This window comes from Astyanax mexicanus, chromosome 1 (genome assembly GCF_023375975.1).
Source record: "Astyanax mexicanus isolate ESR-SI-001 chromosome 1, AstMex3_surface, whole genome shotgun sequence".
Classification (NCBI taxonomy): domain Eukaryota; kingdom Metazoa; phylum Chordata; class Actinopteri; order Characiformes; family Acestrorhamphidae; genus Astyanax; species Astyanax mexicanus.
The window spans coordinates 59,486,716-59,505,601 of NC_064408.1; the positions used below are offsets into that span (position 1 = coordinate 59,486,716).

Consider the following 18,886-nt stretch of genomic DNA (forward strand, 5'->3'; position numbering starts at 1 on the left):
TGCTCTGTGAATGTCAACTCATTTACATTAATAAATTATTGATTAAATAAACCAGATACTGGATGGTTATTGTAAATACTGGCCCTCCTGAGGAAAGCTATGGAAATAATTAACACACATATCAATTATTAATTTGTGTTTATCATAATGTTAGAATGTCTGAACAAACACTTGTTTACTGCAAATCAATAATATTATTTTACTAGTTTCTCCTAGAGTTATCATAGTATTCAAAGTTATTACGCACTGGTTTTGAAAAAACATAAAGCGATTTACACGTGATTTTTAAAAGTGTGTGGAAATGTAGAATTGACCAGTGAAGGTGAATTGTATTAATTGTATTAAAACCAAACAACAACTTTTTTTAAATACTTTATTGAGAATTAAAACAAACAAAAGAAATGTAAGAACCTATATGCGGTGTGGGTTGATAAAATACATAGATTTTCACAATGCAATTTTTTTTAAACACATTTGACACATTGTTCATGTAATTTCACTGCAGCTTCTGCTGGATCTCATCAACTCTTCAGCTCTTCAGGACTGGCGACTGGTCGAGGATAAACACTGAAATGAGACACACAAAGGTATTCAGTTACATACTTCTGATACAAATTGGCCTGTCACAATAAGTACATTTTCAACTTATTTTACATTATATAAATATAACTGTAATGATGTCAGTATTGCCCATTGTGTTTATTTGGTGGGAATAGACCATTAGTGTAAATAAGCTGTTGTTTCAAATTTGTCTAAAACTTTAGTTATATTTTATTAATGTTTTTTTTTTTTTTATCTTACAATTCCAAATGCCTGAAAGTTAATCATTTAAAAGTATTAGGCACTTTAAAAGTAACATGAAAATGTATAATTATGCTATTGTATTGCCATTATATTATAATGGCTGAAATAATAGGATGACTGACTGTTGACTACTTTCATGTTTACTAACAGACACAATGCTAAACATGTTAAACAGTAAAACCAATGTTCAGAAAATCTGTTTATTGTTAGATATACAGTAATAAATTAAGATTGCATAAACATACACAACTGTCAAATAATTTAGGAGAATACAAATGGCAAGATTAATTAAAAAGTTTGTTTTAACAGTTTTAAATAATGTGTTGGTTCCTTATGGTCCAAAATAGCTGTAAACTAAAAAGTTATTCTTCTAAGCATCAATCCAAAGAACAATTCTTGATATATTCATTGAGTGTGATATAAACTACAATAAATACAGTTTATTATAAGTGTAGTGACTGTAGACTTGGTATGAAACTGTTTGTTGCACTAGTAGTGCTTCACATTTGCCCAGACATTAAAGAACAATAACTAGCACTATAATCTTTCATTTGCACAATTCACAGCAATTTGTACAAAGATCAAATCCATTATCAGTTCATGCATCTGCCTGATTATGTAAGATTATTGCTCAGGTGCCTTGGCTCGTAGACAGGTAAAACCAGATTATTTCCCTTATGGTTTTATCAGTTTACAAGTCAAGACAGGATCCTGTTAGACAATGTAACAAACAGTGTTGCTGCCAGTGGTGCAAACAGTCAAAAACTCACTGCTCTCTTTATTCAGGTTTACTTAAAATCATCTTCATATAAATATAAGGTATGAATATTATTGAATATTTAATATAATATTCATTATAAATTGGCAGAATTGTCAAAATTGCCACACAAGAGCAACTTTACTCATGAATGTCTTAAAATAAACTAAATTCAGATTGTGGAGTAGACTAAGAAAGTCCATATCTGTAGTGAACGGTGATGAAACCCACAGTGGTGACATTAAAACCTTGCAAAACCTTTTTCTTAAAAAATTGCAATTAAAAATTAAAAATGTTTGGTATTTTTTCATTCTCATCAAAAGTTCTCATAAAAAGACAGAAAGAGAAAAAAAACAGAAAGAGAAACCACAGATTCAATACATGTTTACACATTCATGCAACCCTGGGAATTGCTGACCTCACCAGCTGTCTGCAAACTGTGGAACCAGTGGTCAGTTTGGTTACTGTGATCATGTCCTCAGCTGGAAATGAGTCCTAGGACTTTCATGTGAGAAACATGTGAATGCATTGTGGCATGATCTGTGTGCTGATGTTGCAAACTCACCTCTTCATAGTTTTATTCCTCTGTTACAATAGGGACTTCACTATTCTTCAAGGGCGTTAAGTCTTTAAAAAAAGATAAATAAGAACAGAAGTGAAACTTTTAATTATGTTCAGTGTTAAATGCTTTGTTAAAAGACTGAATTGGAGTTGTTGTAGACCTACCTTCAAAATCAGCAAAGATTATGAGGTCATCATTTTTTAGGTAATTACGTCTGCGTAGATCAAAGTGTTTGATGAAATTTCTCCATCCCATTGATTCACCTCTGTAGCACTGGCAGGCAGAGTCGTAGGTTCCAACCTTTGCTGGATTGTCCCAATACAATTTGTCTTCAGGAGCTGAAAAAAGAAACTTGGGTAATGAGTTTTTTCACAGGATATATACTATTTTCTCATTATACTTATTTTTGCTCTGAAACAGAAAATATCCAGGGGTCCCTGAGAACCAGTTTAAGAATCCTTACTAATAATAAACAGACTAATAAACCTTCAAACAGAATATAAAACAGTATATTTTCTTTGTATAGCAAATATCACTTTCTGATTATGTTTCTAAACCTGTCATGGTTATGACTACCATGTTGCTCAGTATAAGTAAACATAGTTTATTATAATATGAATTGTAAAAAATTGTTTGTTTTTTGTGGATGAGGAATACAACAGAAACAAAGCAAAATGTCTAGTCAAACAGAAGAAAATAAGAAGTGCAGACTTAAACCTGTAGATATAGGGCAATTTCCCAGACAAGGATTAGGCCTCTTTTCTATGAACAATCACTAAATTCAAATTGCTGTGTAGTCCAAGACCAGGCTTAATCTTGTCTTGAAATCAGCCCTACAAAATCCACTATATCTATGGAGTGAGGTGTCAAAAGTGTAAACTAGCTCAGGACTAGGCCTAAATTAAATAACAGAACCGTACTTGTTGACAGGTCTGTGGTGAGACTTCGAGCGGAGGACATCCTCAGTTTGATGTCTGGATCCTGGTCCATTACTACTAAAGTGGCCTGGCGGTCCACAGCAGGCCACTGCATGACCATGTCATTCTCTCCGCTGGCCAGATGGAAGTAGAGGCCGGTGTAGTTGCCTGTGTAGTCAGTGTAGTTTGCAAGAGGGTACACGCGGATGCCAAAGGCGTAACCTTCAGGGCTGTAGAAGGGTGGGCTGTCCAAGAAAGTGTTATGATCAGCTTCCGCCATGATCTGAGAGAAATTCTGGATGCGCCAGACAGCAGAGGGGCAGCGTGTCTCAACCAGACTGATGTCATCTATGAACATACCCCCATTGGAATTACTAGGGTCCCCCTTCACCCCCTGAAACGCATAACGAAATTTCACTCCAACATCCATAGGCACGTGAGCAATTTTCCAGCCTTTATCATCGTCACCTATAGAAAGACAAAACACACTGATTCAGGTTTGGTCATTTACTTTACATGTGCTGAGTTTTCACTTTATACAGTGTGCTTAGCCTTTACTCACACTCATAGAGCATTTCATTAGAGACACCTAAAGTGAATGCTATAAATGTGTAGGTCAAAATATGCTGACTGTATCTCCCATGTTGATGCAAAATATTTAAAAAATAGCCATCGTCTACCCCTGAAATTGGTGTCAAATAATATTTGTGCATATGTTTCTTTTTCTTCATAGCATTCTGCTGTAAAGATGCAGCAGTACATTTGTGAACAGTATATTTAGGTATTAAGTGAGAAAATTAATGGAAAATATAAAATACACTGGCAATATAGATATGATATGATATGATGGTAGAATCTTACCATCATCTTACTCAATCTTACCCATCAACACACATAATACACAGTTGTTTTTTTATATTTGAAAACAAAAAAAATATTTAATAAATTCCCTGTCTGGCCATGTCTGATTCTAACAATTATATTAAATTATTTTTAATTTTACATTTGCATCAATGCCCATCATTGCCCATGCTAACTCCTGTCTACTGTCAAAAGCACCTGACAAAACTGGACCTTGAAGCAATTGCTCTACTTTCTTTTGTATCATATTGGTAAAACATGGTGAGTATTTACTGTTTATTTGTGGGATGTCCTTGGCCAATACGTGCAATTAATTTATTGTATTTACTGTAGATCCACCATTATATACTGTATAATGGACTGTATATACTGTAGATCCACTGTAGATGTACTTGGTGATAGAAAGCACAGGGCACCTTTAGAAGTTTCGTAGCATTAGCTGCTTTGGTGGGACATATTAAACACAATGTTTAATTAGGTCCCCATAGCTTGGCTTATTGGTTTTATATTAAATCTACTTGTATATTAAATTATTACTATATAAAATATAATACAAAATAACAAAAATGCTTCATTTAACGTGATTCCAAACTTGTGATTGATAGTGCAAGTATAAGTGTGTGGAGTAAGATAAGTACCCCAAATTGTGTGCACTTTCTTCAGCTTGCGCACTGTCCCTGTTCCATCATCCATCTTGACCCAGATGACCAGCCTGTCCATTGAGCTGCCAGTCATTTTGTAAAAGAACTGAAGGCACTGGAGCTTTCTTTTAGGGTAAAGTAGCCTGGACTCCAGCATGGCAGACCCCCCTGCTGTTCCAAGCGCAGTATCAAAGTGCATTGTGTATCCTGCATCTGAAAATCAAAAGCTATAAAAATGTTAGCAAAACCAACAAAAATCAGTCAATAAAAATGTACACATTTGCCAGTGACTGATACTGACCCCTACACTGTCCTATAAGAGTGTGGTCTTCAGAGCCAGGGGTGCTCTTGGTGTGAACCCAGTCTTCATCATCCGTGGGACTCTGGATCATGCCGCATATATTGATGTATTCGAAAGTGCACTGATCCAGCAAGGTTAGAGTGGAACCTAAAAAAGATTGTGATGTTCTTTTATTTACACATCATGACTTTTGAAAGTTCATATACTGAAGTAATGAGAAGCACTTCTATACTATACAAGCAACTATACAATACAAGACATGACATGTTCAAGTTTTTAGACACTATCTAAACACAGGTTGTATAATCTCTATTTTGTAGTATGACATGCTATGAAGCTGCGCGATTCCAATCATCAACTTGCAGTATAAATCCCCATCACTGAGCTGTGTTGTGATGGAATGAATATGAATATGAATATCTTCATACTGTTTTGTGATAGAGTAAGTGTATTGTTTAAAATAAGGGCTTTCAAAGACTCTTTCATGTTAGTATTCCTGATTTATGGGAAATTAAATAAACAGCACTTACTGCAGTTATACATTTTATTCAGTCTCACAACGTCCTGTTCGCTGAAGTCTAGATACTGCCCGATGATGTTGTAGAACTCTGGGATGTTGGTGGTGATGGTGGGGATGTCGGGGTCTTTGTTGAAAGAGAATGGCCTGTAGTGCATGACTGACTCATAGTCGTATGGTGTGTTCATATCAGTGACAAAGCTGTCGTCATATTTGTTGAAGTTGTGCTGCAGGCCTGGAAAGGAGAGGAAACAAGGCTATAGATAATTCATTATTGACACTTAACAGGTACTGTAATAAAAAGAGCATATAAGCATACCGTCAGTGACTTGATCCAACCAGATCTTCACATAGTCATCTCGATCCTGACGTGACTGCATGTGGTAAAAGCCCAGTGCATGCAGTAATTCATGCTCAACAATAGCCTTATGGTCACAGCGGGTGCCCAAAGATAGTACCTGTCCACTGGGTTGTTTCCCCACACTGGAAAAGCACCTAAATATAACAATGAAATATCTAGTCTGTACAATGCAGCTCAGTATTGAGTACAGTACACTCTCACACATTATTCAGTCTGCTATATCCAACAAACAGGTATATACAGTAGGTAAGGATTAAAATTCAAAAGAATTTAAACACATACCCGCCTTGTTTCTCAAACTTGATGAATGACTTCTCCCCTTCATAAGGTTTAAAATCAATACAGGACTTCAGCCGATACATTTCAAAAGCTTGAAAGACTGTTCCTTTTGCATTCAGCTCTAAAAGAATAAAATAGAAATCAATAGATATCATTCATTTACAAGAGTGTTAGGGTCATATCAAAAACATTTTTCCTGTCATTTAGGAATTCATTATAGAATCAGATCAAGTTTAGAGACATTAATATGGTCTTAACCTACCAAGGCTGTCAGACAGAATGTAAGGGATAGGGAATGTCCACCTATAAACCTCATTGATCAGAGCATTTCGTCCAGGCTGTCAAAAATAAGACAAACAATCAAAGACTGTAGATAAATAAAATGTACTGAAACAGCATTACAATGCATTTTAATTTTAATATATAGCACATATATGGATATACAGGATTTTAAAAAAAACACAGTGAGATAAATTAACTCAGATCCCAGAATAAATTATAGCAAACACAAAGTAAAAGGACATTAAAATACTCTATATACTTACAGGAAGGAGGATATCTCCTTCAATCAAGCGGGCTTGTGCTCCTGTTAAACCAAAACATAAACATTTTGGACTTTTCATAAGCCTGTTTCATTACATATGAGAAAAAATGCAGTAATCCTGAACTGTATGGCAATTTTTTTCAAAACATGAACTGAAAGTGCTTTATACGTTTAAAGTTTTATAAAACGTTATTTAAAATGACACATTTCTTACCCAGATTACTGAAAGGATTCTCATTAGGCTCATCTTCAACTTCTGCAAAATTAAACAATAATTCAACGTGTTTCTTATTCTTTTATTATATGCAATTTATACACAGATGAAAGATCTAAAATAAATGCACACAGATTTAAGATCGGACATACCATGCACTCGACCTGATACTGGAAGCTTAAATACAAATGAAAGGAAGTTGAAATAAATGTACTAGATATTACAAAAAATATTATTACAGCAAGCACAGAATTTAACAGGGCTGTGGGTACTTACTGCATGGCAGACTGCCCCAGCAGCCAGTCCACTAAAGAAAAGTAGTTCCAGCAAGTACATCCTGAGTGTGAAGCAGTAGGTATTTTGCCAAGACTTAAAAGGTGAAGAGAAAGAACTTTGGTCACACTTATATAAGTTATGGCCCTAGTAGTCCTTGAAGTAATGCCCATCTGAAGATAGTATCATTTTATGACACAGATACATGTGTTTTAACATAATATTTTAGTGTCACCATTGACACCATAATGTGCAGCACAAGGCACTCGAGGGAACTGTTCCAGCTGTCACATTTTAAAGACCTGCACATCTGTCTTTTTTATACAATGCAGTGAACTTCTACACATGTACATGTTTTAAATGCAAGTCTAATAAAGCTAATCTTCTTTTAAGCTTGAAAACTGTTTTGTATCTGGTTGTACTCTGAGGAATACATTGGTTAGAATGTAGGCTTAGTACAGTATAAATTTTAAATACATTTTAGATAATACTTGTTGAGTGCATGGCTCCTAAACTGTTACGGTTCCACGTGTGTAAAGAAACAAATGCTTTTGTTAAATGCTTACTATATAATCAAAAGTATGAGGACATTTTTTATTTTATTTGTATTACATATGACTCATGCTCAAGTGAAAAATGAAACTGCAAATTAAATGATTTATTTTCATTTTTGATTTTGTCATAATATTTTTACACAATTGCTAAAAGAGTGCTAAAGTGCTAAACATTATCTGCATTTTTATTTTATTTTATTTTTATTTCAATTGTATTTTTGGCAGGATTTACCTCCCATAGTTATGTAGTTAGATAAATGCAATAGTAAGTTGAGCATACTATAGTAGATTTAGCTACTAAAACAAAATATATCAACAGTTAATAGCTAGTAAATAATAATTACTTGTAACTTTCTGACAGGTAATGTAGTCACTTTTAAAATAACCTAAACCTCATCAAATATTACGCACAGTTATCTTTCACTACTGTCAAATATAGCTGAATGATTAAATGAATACATTGTGTTTTCCTTTCTAACATTTTTTCGTACTTTCTTCAATTTTGATTAAAAAGCTGTTTAATGGGAACTGTGCTGAAGGTGTTAAATGGAAAATGGTGGGTCGTGTCTGACCCCTGTGTGTAAACTTAATGTACAAATACTAAAGCTGTGCTTCTTCATGAAGTAAGAGAAATAAATAAAAAATAAGATTTGTGCTAAACAAAAAAAAAATACTGTTTACTTGATTATTTTAGATATATCATAGAAACACAGATCATTTTGACCCATGTTGTGTATTAGGAGAGAAGTGATGCAAAAAGGGCTTTTATTCAAAAGTGAAGAAGGAAAAATAAAACACGGATGTATGGTGAAAAACACGTAAATTGAAAAATACCTTACATACTGAATGATTAAATTAATTCACTGCAAAGACATAAATTAAAATTAAATTAAAACTCTTGACTTTTGACCCATGTTGAGCATGTAAGAGTTAAATGGAAGGTAATTATGATGCTTCTATATTAGAGATAGAAAGATAGATACTTTATTGATCCCAGAGAGACATCCTGGGCATCCAGTAGCAGGTATACATAGTACACAAAGTTACAAAAGAAGGATAAGACAGAATCATACAGAAAAATTCATTAAAATATGAAGTATAAAAATATTTTTGTGTGTGTGTAAGGTAGTGCAGTTAACCACAGTAAAACAACAGTCAGAGTTACCAGGTCCAACAAAAATATTCAGCCCAAAGCCACTCTAAAACCCGCTCTTCAGACACTTAAACGAGACCAAAATATATGTCTGTCACACTTTTAAGGCAAATGGCAAAACAACTATGAGTGTAAGACTTAGTATTTTGTTTATAGGAGATGTATTATCAGTATTGCTATTTAACTTAATAATACTGTATACTGTATGTTTATCCCAGTCAAGAACATTTAATAGTAACATAATTAGTAAAAAGAAAAGACTTGATAATGTCACTCTGTGTCTATTGAATGTGTTTAATGAAAGTAAATCTGGTACTAGGTGTAAAATGTGTTGTTACGGAGTGTTTGTATGAAATGTAAAACCCTGTACAGGACAATATGGACAGATAGTGTGGGTGTGGAGTGACCCAGGCAGTGGTGTATCCTGGCAGGGCCGTGTGGGGAGCTGTTTCTCCGCTCGGTTTGTTTACTGTGGAGGACGCTGCTCTCACCGGAACTATGGAGCGGCGGGGCAGGAGTGGAGGAGACTGGGCTGGGACGAGTTTCAGTCTGACTGCGGCTCCGCTCTATGTCCGCTCCTGCTCTCCGGAGACTGGTACGGGCAGCGCCGCTGAGAGGGGTGTCTGACAGGCCGCTGTGTGGCTCAGGTAATGAGGAGTTTATGAGAGGGACAGAGTGAAGGGTCGGATCCGCGGGGCTGTGTGGAGCTAGCGCCCACAGCTAGGCTAACCGCTCAGTGAAGTTATATCATTCACACACACACACAGCGCTGTGCTCGATAGAGACGAGCACCTCAGATAACTAGTTACGATAGCTTAGCTGATTAAGTTCAGTTTTATCAACAGTTTTTAGCTTTGCTGGATGTATTTCCTCTCTGACAGTAAGTAGAAGTGTTTCACTGTGTGTTTTAATGTGTTTTAATACGGTACGTTAAGTTGACTGTGTGGTGAGTTAACGCTAGCTGCTGAAAAAAAACTGTCCTCTGTGTCAACTTTCGTTTTTAAAAAACAGCTGTCAAAATCTGGTACCATGAGCTAACCTGGTGTTAGCCATGCTAAACCTGGCTCCACTGGTGTGGATTATCGTTTAACACAGTTTAACACAAGTAGTTTAACTAACTAGAGATTAAAGAGCGCTGACCTTTATTCACACTTAAGACTTTGGAAAACAGCTAACCTGACGCTAGCACACTTTAACCTAATTTACCTAGATTATTATAGTTAGCAGCTCCATGTAGTTATATATTTATATAACTAGTGTAACTAGCTAGTAAAGGAGATCAGGCTATATCAGGCTGAAGCTGAACTGCTTAAATATTTGCACCAGGAGTGGCATAAAGTTATCCAAAAGCAGTGTGTAAGACTGGTGGAGGAGAACATGCCAATATGCATCAAAACTGTGATTAAAACAGTGTTATTTCCCCTAATATTCATTTCTAAACCATTTTAACATTTATGAATATGGACTTGTTTTCTTTGCATTATTTAAGGTCTGAAAGCTCTGTATATGTTTTGTTATTTCAGCTTTTTCTCATTTTCTGCAAATAAATGCTCTAAATGACAATATTTTTATTTGGAATTTGGGAGAAATGTTGTCTGTAGTTTACAGTTTATGTTCATTTTTACTCAGATATATACCTATAAATAGCAAAAACAGAGAAATTGATTTAGAAACTGAATTGGTCACTTATTTTTTTTTCCAGAGCTGTAGCTAGGTGACTCAGTTAACCACAACCAGATCACTTGACTCATGTCGGTTGTGATGATTTAGCTCTTTTTCCTGTAGTAAGTCACATCTCTCTCCCTGTGTGTCTCTGTCTGCCAGACAGGTTTAAAGCGTAAGTGGAACAGCCTGCTGTCTGCTGTAATGGGGAATTCAAGCTGTCACAACGCTTTGGGGATCCCAGCCGCGAAAGGGCCACACCAAGTGGGGTGTACGGATTTAATGGTGGGCCACACAGTACAGGCAAGTGCTTCTTGTAGTGTTTCTGCTGTATGAGTTTTTTCTCTCTTTAGCTGTATTCAGCCAAGGGCATATGACATGTTCAAAGTGTGTATGCCTAAAGGATTATTGTATGAAAACAATAAGAGTAGGGGGCGGTGTTTCACAAAGCAGGATAAGAGCTGAGAAGGACATTCCTATTGAACTGTACTCTGTACTACTGAGAAATTTTGTTTGTGAAACCCCCCCTCTAAGCTGTTCACAATGTTGTTTAATATTTTTAAATTATGATTTATTTAATAGATATTCGCATAATGATTGCTTGCTCCCCTACACCCTCCACACACAAACACACACAAAAATCTCCAGTCAGCTCTTTTTCTAACCAGAATTGTATTGATTTGCAGGGAACGTTCTTCAGATTGTACTATCCGTGCCAAACATCTGAGGGTTTTGAGAAGCCAGACTGGGTTCCGTGCAGAGAATACTTTAATGGCCTTGCAGACTTCATGAAAATGAGCAGATCACTGAGTGAACGAATTTTCAACTATCTCTTTGGTAAGAGATAGTTTTCTTCAGACACCAGTCACAATGTTTACACTCATTTTATAATCTAATTAAGTTTTTATTCTGAGCCTGGAATAAAACATAAGTTTTATAGTTGTGTCTATATGTACCTATACTGTCTGTGTACAAGCCAGATGAGTGGGCTAAATGTTTACATGTTAAAAAAACGTCGCACTGGCCCTTAAGTAATAATTGTATGAGGCAGACGTAAGTACTGTTTACTGTTTAATTTCAACATTTTTCTCCACCTAGGGTCTTACAAAATCCCAGCAGCATACAATGCACCTTTTAAACCAGGCGAAAAATACCCAGTAGTAATCTTTTCCCATGGACTTGGAGCTTTCAGGTAAATTTAATTTTGAATATTACAGTTTAAAAATGTCTGAACTTTAAGCGACCTGCAGTTTCACATGGAGTGTGTCTGTGTTGTGTTTAACAGGACATTGTATTCAGCCATATGTGCAGAGCTGGCCTCACAGGGCTTTGTTGTTGCCGCGGTGGAACACAGGTTTGTCCTTTTTAACTTGGATTTGGACACAAAAGTCCATCTTACCGGACATGTGCATGACTGAGGTTTGGGGATAAGAGATGATCATTTACGGACAACAATAGAAAAGTATACCTGATAGACAAACTGGCCAATGTCAATGAGATGCTGTTTATGTCAAAGTAAGTGTGTGAGAAGTGTGTAGACAATAGTACAAACCAGGTCATCACATTCTTATCAGTATGCTTTGGTGCACTCATGAAAAGCAGGACCTAGGTACAGAGGTCTGGACTGAAAGTGAAAGACATATTGTCACTAATCAGCTAATTACCCAAATTTGCCACATTATTGGATACTTTAATGAAATAAACATAATTTTTTATCTTGTCAGGTATTGATATATCTGACTTATAGAAGCTTTGTGTCAAAACACAAAAAGAAAATTAAAGGTTCCTGTGCTTGCTCTACTGCTCATTAATAATGATGGATATTTTTACATAAACACAGTCTATCTGATCAACATAAAAAAATACATTACAAGCCTGTTTTTTTTGTCACACTGCCACAAATTGATAGGCCGGACAAAAAAAATCTACTTCAAAGTATTTTTTTTTACAGTATTTACTATTGCACAGCATCTTATTAATTTTTGGTGAAACTGAAATGTGATGTAATGTATTAATGTATTCTTTGAGATTCATGAAATATAGTCATAACCCTCTAACCCTCCCTTATTTTATTTTCTTTTAATGTCAGAGATGAATCAGCATCTGCAACATTCTACTACAAGGAGCGGAGTGAGGCACAACCAAAACCTCCTGGAAAGCGTGAAAACTTCCGGCCTGTGTCCGACAATCTGGAAGAGCAGTGGATGTACTACAGGCCACTAAAAACAGGAGAGCGGGAATTCCCTCTTAGAAACAAGCAAGTGAGAGTCTAACTACACTGTCATTGAGAAAAGTCTCATTTCTAACTGCTGTGCTGTATCTTATTTCCAATCATATATGTTTTAAAGGTGAAACAAAGAGCAGATGAATGCATCCGAGCGTTGGATCTTCTTTTTGACATCAATGCAGGGAAGTCTGTGGAAAATGTCTTGGAATCAGAGTTTGACTTTACAACACTGGAGGTGAGTAACATTGTCTAAATTTAAAATTTGGTTTAGTGTGAGACCATAGAGGAACGACATTTGTTTTTTATAAAGCTCCATGTATATATCAGGTAATGGTGTGAGTGTTCAGGACTATTTAAATGTTTAAAAAAAGCTGCATTCTAAGAGGGAATATGAAAGGATATTTATTACTGTCTTAGATAGGAAATTAATATAACTGGAATTGAAAGCAAACATTACACTCTTAAGACTTTACATAAACTAGAATTTTATAGAATTACTTTTTAAACAGCCTACCAAACATCTATCAGCTTATCATCCGTCTTAAATTCAGGAGATAAAAGACTAAAATCTACAATTTGAGTTGGTTGAGTATAAAAGTATCTGTGGTTAACTGGCAGTCAATAAGTAGTTGGAGGAAGTTTTGTCATAAACATACTCATTACAATGATATTATTGTTTGAGTGAGTGTTGGAAAACAAATGCAAATCTGTGTTCTGTGTGTGTTCTGGCAAGAACTGGCAGGAATACATATTAATGCAGTATCATATAAAGATACTGAACTTTATTTGTAATATGAGCTTAAAATAGTTTTAGCAGCAAGTAAAAAATATTTAACTTGGTACATTAACAACCACCAATCAACAATGAAGGGTATTCTTAGAGTGGTAAGGACCATTTCTGATACAGAGCTGCACACATTTGCATTTTATATAATTAGTTGTTATTATTGATATTAACTTCTAGATGTGTAAATTATATAAAAATTGAATGAAACAAATTGTGCCATGTTGTAAGAGAGCAACATAATAAAGGTCATCTGGAAAAAAAGCAGTGAAGGAAAAACTAAAACAAAAGTGGCATCAACAACCTCCACAGGTCAGTAGTAAAGGTACAACAGTCTGCTGCTTGAAGACCTTGAGAGCATCTCTGATGTAGCAGCATGGGTTTAGACTTGCATGGTTGCTTCTGGAATGGGCTCACTAAACCTTTTTTAAGGAAACTGCAAAAACAAACTGTCTGATAACTTCTAGAGAAGTGCAATCCAATCTGGTTAACCTTAATCATGCAGCAAAACAAGGAACCAAAACCAAAAAAACATTTCATCAAGGAGAAAAAAAGGGAGATTTTAGACTAGTCACCAGATCCTAAAACAATGAGCATTCATTTTAGTAGGTAGTTGGTGGGAGGGACGAGAAATATGCAACTAATTGTAAAGATTTATTTATTTTAAGACTTTTTCCTCACAAAAAAACAGATAATCTGCTACCAAATGTGTACATTTAGATGTAATTTTCTTATTCATCGTTTAATCGCATATCAAAATATTTTCAGTGCATAGCCACACACAAACACAAAATAATCAACTGTGTGTCATTTTAAATGTACATAAACACTTTTTTTTATGAACAATCTTAATATTTCAGCTTTGAATATTGTTAAAGTTGTTATGGTAAATTTTAAATGGTGTAGTGATGAAGGCTAATGGGAAAGAACAGTTTAATTCTTGCTAACATTTTCTAAACACTGCCATTTTCTGTCATCACTGATACAGGTTTCATTCATGTTTATGTCCCTTTACAGAATGGTATGGACCTATGTAGAATAGCAATTATGGGTCATTCTTTTGGTGGAGCCACAGTGATCGAGTGTTTGTGCAAGGAAGTCAGATTCAAGTGAGTATCACAACAGTGTTTTAAACATCCATCACAGGTACTTTAAATTACTGCACAAGGATAGTATATTGTTTTAATACCTCTTTCCAAAAGTGGAAGCGCCATTTAACCTTTTGCTGGTAACTCTTTCAAATTAAATTTATCTTTTATATTTGATCTTTTTTCAACTCTGAATCTAATAACACATGTATTTAATTATTGAAATCACGTACTGGTCAATCTCAGGCAGCTTTACAAAGTTTCTAATTCGAAGATGGTTACATTTTTCTCATTCCTGTTTCCAAAACTCATGTGACATTTAAAAACCATGTTTAAAAGCAAGTCCACTAATTCTTTGATTTTCTCTCAAGAAAGTCTTTATTTTAAAGAAATGGTTGACTGCATGTTCAAATAATTAATATTGTTGACAATATAAATCACTATAAATGCATGCACATTGAATTTTTCTAAAATATACAAATCTGTTTTTATCTCAAGAAAACCCAAACCTAAAATTGATCAAATTAATCACCATGCAATTGATTAAACAAATGGTTAAATGAACCAAACAAAATTGGTTTGCATTTAAATAAAGTGGTTTAACTAATATGCACATTAATAACACAAATAAATATACCAGGGAACTCCTGTTACTAGAACTCACTCCTGCTACTGGCACTTAGTCCTGTTACTTTTTATGTTTTAAGTAACAGGACTAAAAGTAACAGTAATGAGTTTTTAGTGTAGAATTACCAATACTTGAAAAATAGCTAAATGGCTATGCTAACAGCATGAGGACACAATACATTTCAGTGATTTTTCCAAAAATTTGTATTAAAAAAATTAAATAATATCTATAAAATTAATTTAGGTAACAGGAAAGAGTGTTCAGAGTGTCCTCCTCAGTTATACTCACAATAGATCAAAATACAGAAAAACAAATGAAGGAATTTATTTTGTTTTTCCCATGAAAAACCAGCTGATGTAACTTCCTGTTCCATGTTTCAGATGGGGTAATTTGTTACGGTAACAGGAATAAGTGAAACCCTGGGACATAACTAAAATGTGTATTTTAATTTAAATATTATGGATATTTAGGTTGTGGTTAGGATTCTATTAATTATATTTCATGGTTATAGGCTATGGCTATAGTTTATAGTAAGAGAGTGGGGACAGGTAACAAATGCAATTTTCCCAGTGTTTTAAGTCGTTTTTTTTGCTATATTACTTTTGCAATCAATTCAGTGTACAACACACTGTGCTTAATAGTAAAATGTATTTCGTATAGTATGTATAGTAAATGTATAGTAAAAAGTTATTTTGTGTCCACGGTTATACATATAATTTCCTGGGGACAGAAATGTGACTGATTCGGCAGAACATGCCATAAGCAAACAATTCTACAGAAATAGTCCAGTGAATTCAGATTACACTTTTCCCCTGAAGTAGTTCAGCAGCTAAGGCATGTTTTTAACCTCAAATTTAAAAAAAAAAGCACTGCAAACAAATAATAGAACATGTTTCATGTGATTGGCTGTTTTATGTAAATGTAATAATTTTAAATGCATGTCCACAGGGCTTAATGCTAACTTAGAACATTGAAGCAAGTTAATTACATGTGTTTATTAGGTTTTTATAGTGTTGGATCATCAGATGTAGTTTAGGACAGATACCTATAACTTGGCTTTAAGCATTTAGCTACACTGTGACGTGAGTTCTAGATCATAATCTAAGTTGTGCTGTGCACCAAACCACAAGACCTGGATGTGGGTTCAGTGATGCATGTATGCATGTGTGTGATGTTTTGTATAATCTTGCATTTTCACGCATAAACACATTGATTTGTGGAGCGCAGGTATTTTAAAACAGCATTACAACACAAGTTGTTTTTACTGCAGGTGTGGTGTTGCATTGGATACGTGGATGTTTCCCCTCGACGAGGAAATGTTTCCAGATGTGAAACAGCCCTTGTTCTTCATAAACTCTGAGAAGTTTCAGTGGGCTGGGAATATTATCCGTATGAAGAAGTTGGACTCCGCATTCATTCCAAGAAAAATGATCACAATCAAGTCAGTGATTAAATACATTATTGTGCCAATATAAATCTTTTTAGAAGACAAAACATTTAAAAATACTGTAAACACTTTTAATTTAATTCACTTTCTTTGGGCAGGGGGACAGTCCATCAGAGCTTCCCTGATTTCACCTTTCTAACCGGTAACTGGATTGGGAGGATCCTTAAGCTGAAAGGAGAAATTGATCCTCACATAGCAATGGACCTTTGCAACCACGCATCGCTGGCATTCCTTCAACGTCACTTGTGTAGGTTTTTATAAATTGACATTATGTTTCTACATATGATTTTATAAATGTGTAAAAAGCCACGCTAGCAGGTCTAGCCGATATTTATTACACTATGCTTGAGATTAAAGTGTTAAATAGGTGTCAGAAATTGACCTGTTCTGTACATTATCGATATAGTTTATGCTGAAAACAAACAAAAAGTTGGCTTTAAGGAAAACTGTAAATTAGATTTCCCCTCACAAATGAATACCTTGTCTATGGTGCAGTTCCTTTTGATTAATCTGATAATTTTTTATTCCCCCACAGCTCTCAACAAAGATTTCAATCAATGGGATCATCTAATTGAGGGGAAAGACGACAACTTGATTCCAGGCACCAATATCACTATACCTCAGTCATCAATGTAATCCAGCAGTAGAAAATGTGCAGTGTGCCTCATTTCATCACTTTTTGCATTATAAGGCTACATTCACACAGCAGGTACAAGTGGCCCAAATCTGATACTTAGTTTAGGCTGTCCACAAATATTTTAAACCCATGTCTGACATCTGTCTGAACGGTTTGTGCTTTGTAAGTGGTAGGCATGCAGACAGAGCAATGCTTCATGTTAAGTTTTGTTTTAATCCTTGTCAGAAACTCAAGAGCTATAAATAAGTTCAAGCTGCAGCCTAGATCCTCACCAACAATTCACTTCAGCTCGCAAAAAAGGACACATTGTTCGGCCACGGACAGGTTTTTTTTCGCAATCTGTAGCTCCATTGGGCCAATTGATTAGGAATACTGCATGGCTGTGATAAGAAGCCTTTCAATATTGTTAAAAGAGACGCATCTAAAAAGATTTATGAAGTCTGTTATGTCATTGTTCCTGCCACTCATTCAAATTCACTCAATTCTATAACCCACTCCCCAATCAACTTACAGCCACATTCTGTTCTCCTGGTGGTCTTTTATTCATTTAGTTTGATGTAAAAGTAACATGAATTTCAAACTAGCTGTTCATACAGTCTCGTTGCAGCGAATCGTAAATGTCACTGATTTCAAAACCACAAATAGAAGTGGCCCAAACTGTAATTGAATGTCAGATTTAATTCTTTTTTTTTTTTTGGCTATTTACACAGCCACCCAAAGGACACCTGGGTAACATGACGTAAAGGATTGGATTTTGGCCACATTTATCTGATGTGTGATTGTAGCCTAAATAAAGCTAAAGATACACAACCATGAAATACAGCATGAAATACAGGTGTTTTTACCATGCTATATTGGAAATTTCTGTCATTTATATAGAAGACTAATTCTGGCTGCTGTGTTGGATTGAATTTCTAGGATCGGACAATGCAGGTCATATTATAACTAATTTAAATTGAGATGGGAATTGTTTATATAGCATTATTGTCTGTATCCCTCAATCAGTCTATTTTAATCATTAGTCAATATATTACCGTCCCAAGTGCCTTGTTTTTACAGGTTATATTTTGCAGTACTACATTTTTATATTGAGAATCAGGTTTTTTTCCAATCATTGAAATACAAAAAAAAATGTGACATTAAAGTTTATTGCTAAATGAGGGGAAAACAATTTGGAGGCCTCCTGTGCACTAACAATTACCTCAGTACCACCCACTTGATCAGTTTTGTTTCTTTTTAGACAATAAGCATGTACATTTGTTGGAAATAAACTTAAGGTATGTGTCAGATTTATTTGCTAGGTGATGCATTATGAACTCATTATGCATTCCTTATGCAATATGATAATTTTTAATGATCTGTAAAACTGTCAGTGAAATTGAGTATACACTACAATCTGCCTTATTTTTCTTTCTTTCAGGATGAATGGTTTAGGCTGTATATTAATGTATGTTGCAATAAAAATGACAAACACTTTACTTTTTTTTTTCATACTCAAACATGTAAAGAAAATTGTTCATTCACTGCTTTACACAAAACTGGCTATTTACAAAACGGCAGAGAAAATACTTAACTAAAGGTTTTTGTAAGCTTCATTCTTTTGTCTAAAAAATGATTTTTATTCACTCTATATTTATAGTTTAAAAATGTTCTTTCCCAGAACTCAGTGTACAGG

General features: G+C 34.9%; 2 protein-coding genes across 4 annotated transcripts; one reads left to right on the forward strand and one right to left on the reverse strand.

Moving 5' to 3' along the window:
- Nucleotides 1-356: 356 nt before the first annotated feature.
- mep1a.1 (meprin A, alpha (PABA peptide hydrolase), tandem duplicate 1) lies at nt 357-7,130 on the reverse strand. Its single transcript, XM_015604831.3, has 14 exons — nt 7,035-7,130; nt 6,911-6,935; nt 6,759-6,800; nt 6,546-6,586; nt 6,263-6,338; nt 6,004-6,121; nt 5,680-5,855; nt 5,374-5,595; nt 4,844-4,990; nt 4,540-4,755; nt 3,044-3,508; nt 2,288-2,461; nt 2,127-2,188; nt 357-567 (listed from the first exon to the last, which is right to left on the reverse strand). Exons 1-13 carry the CDS (start codon nt 7,092-7,094, stop codon nt 2,139-2,141), a joined length of 1,812 nt encoding a protein of 603 aa, XP_015460317.1. The 5' UTR covers nt 7,095-7,130; the 3' UTR covers nt 357-567; nt 2,127-2,138.
- Nucleotides 7,131-9,222: 2,092 nt separating this feature from the next.
- Nucleotides 9,223-18,687, forward strand: pla2g7 (phospholipase A2, group VII (platelet-activating factor acetylhydrolase, plasma)). 3 transcript variants are annotated; one of them, XM_007245382.4, is made up of 11 exons: nt 9,223-9,385; nt 10,567-10,703; nt 11,087-11,237; nt 11,499-11,592; nt 11,686-11,754; nt 12,490-12,661; nt 12,749-12,862; nt 14,429-14,520; nt 16,398-16,568; nt 16,673-16,821; nt 17,110-18,687. In XM_007245382.4, exons 1-11 carry the CDS (start codon nt 9,307-9,309, stop codon nt 17,208-17,210), a joined length of 1,329 nt encoding a protein of 442 aa, XP_007245444.3. In that variant the 5' UTR covers nt 9,223-9,306; the 3' UTR covers nt 17,211-18,687. The 3 variants fall into 3 exon arrangements, with proteins under 3 accessions (XP_007245444.3, XP_007245445.3, XP_015460320.3); XM_007245383.4 differs by having other exon boundaries at nt 9,229-9,385; nt 10,563-10,703; XM_015604834.3 differs by lacking the exon at nt 9,223-9,385 and adding an exon at nt 9,502-9,618 and having other exon boundaries at nt 10,563-10,703.
- Nucleotides 18,688-18,886: the final 199 nt, after the last annotated feature.

What these genes read in the sequence shown, in the direction of transcription:
- mep1a.1 (XM_015604831.3), bottom strand. Translation starts at nt 7,094, where the DNA reads ATGTACTTGCTGGAACTACTTTTCTTTAGTGGACTGGCTGCTGGGGCA. An exon ending in GAAAGTGCACACAATTTGGG is followed by an intron (nt 3,509 to 4,539) that starts GTACTTATCTTA and finishes GTCTTTCTATAG; the next exon opens with GTGACGATGATAAAGGCTGG. An exon ending in CACCACAGACCTGTCAACAA is followed by an intron (nt 2,462 to 3,043) that starts GTACGGTTCTGT and finishes TTCTTTTTTCAG; the next exon opens with CTCCTGAAGACAAATTGTAT.
- pla2g7 (XM_007245382.4), top strand. Translation starts at nt 9,307, where the DNA reads ATGTCCGCTCCTGCTCTCCGGAGACTGGTACGGGCAGCGCCGCTGAGA. An exon ending in AATTTTCAACTATCTCTTTG is followed by an intron (nt 11,238 to 11,498) that starts GTAAGAGATAGT and finishes TTCTCCACCTAG; the next exon opens with GGTCTTACAAAATCCCAGCA. An exon ending in TCCCTCTTAGAAACAAGCAA is followed by an intron (nt 12,662 to 12,748) that starts GTGAGAGTCTAA and finishes TATGTTTTAAAG; the next exon opens with GTGAAACAAAGAGCAGATGA.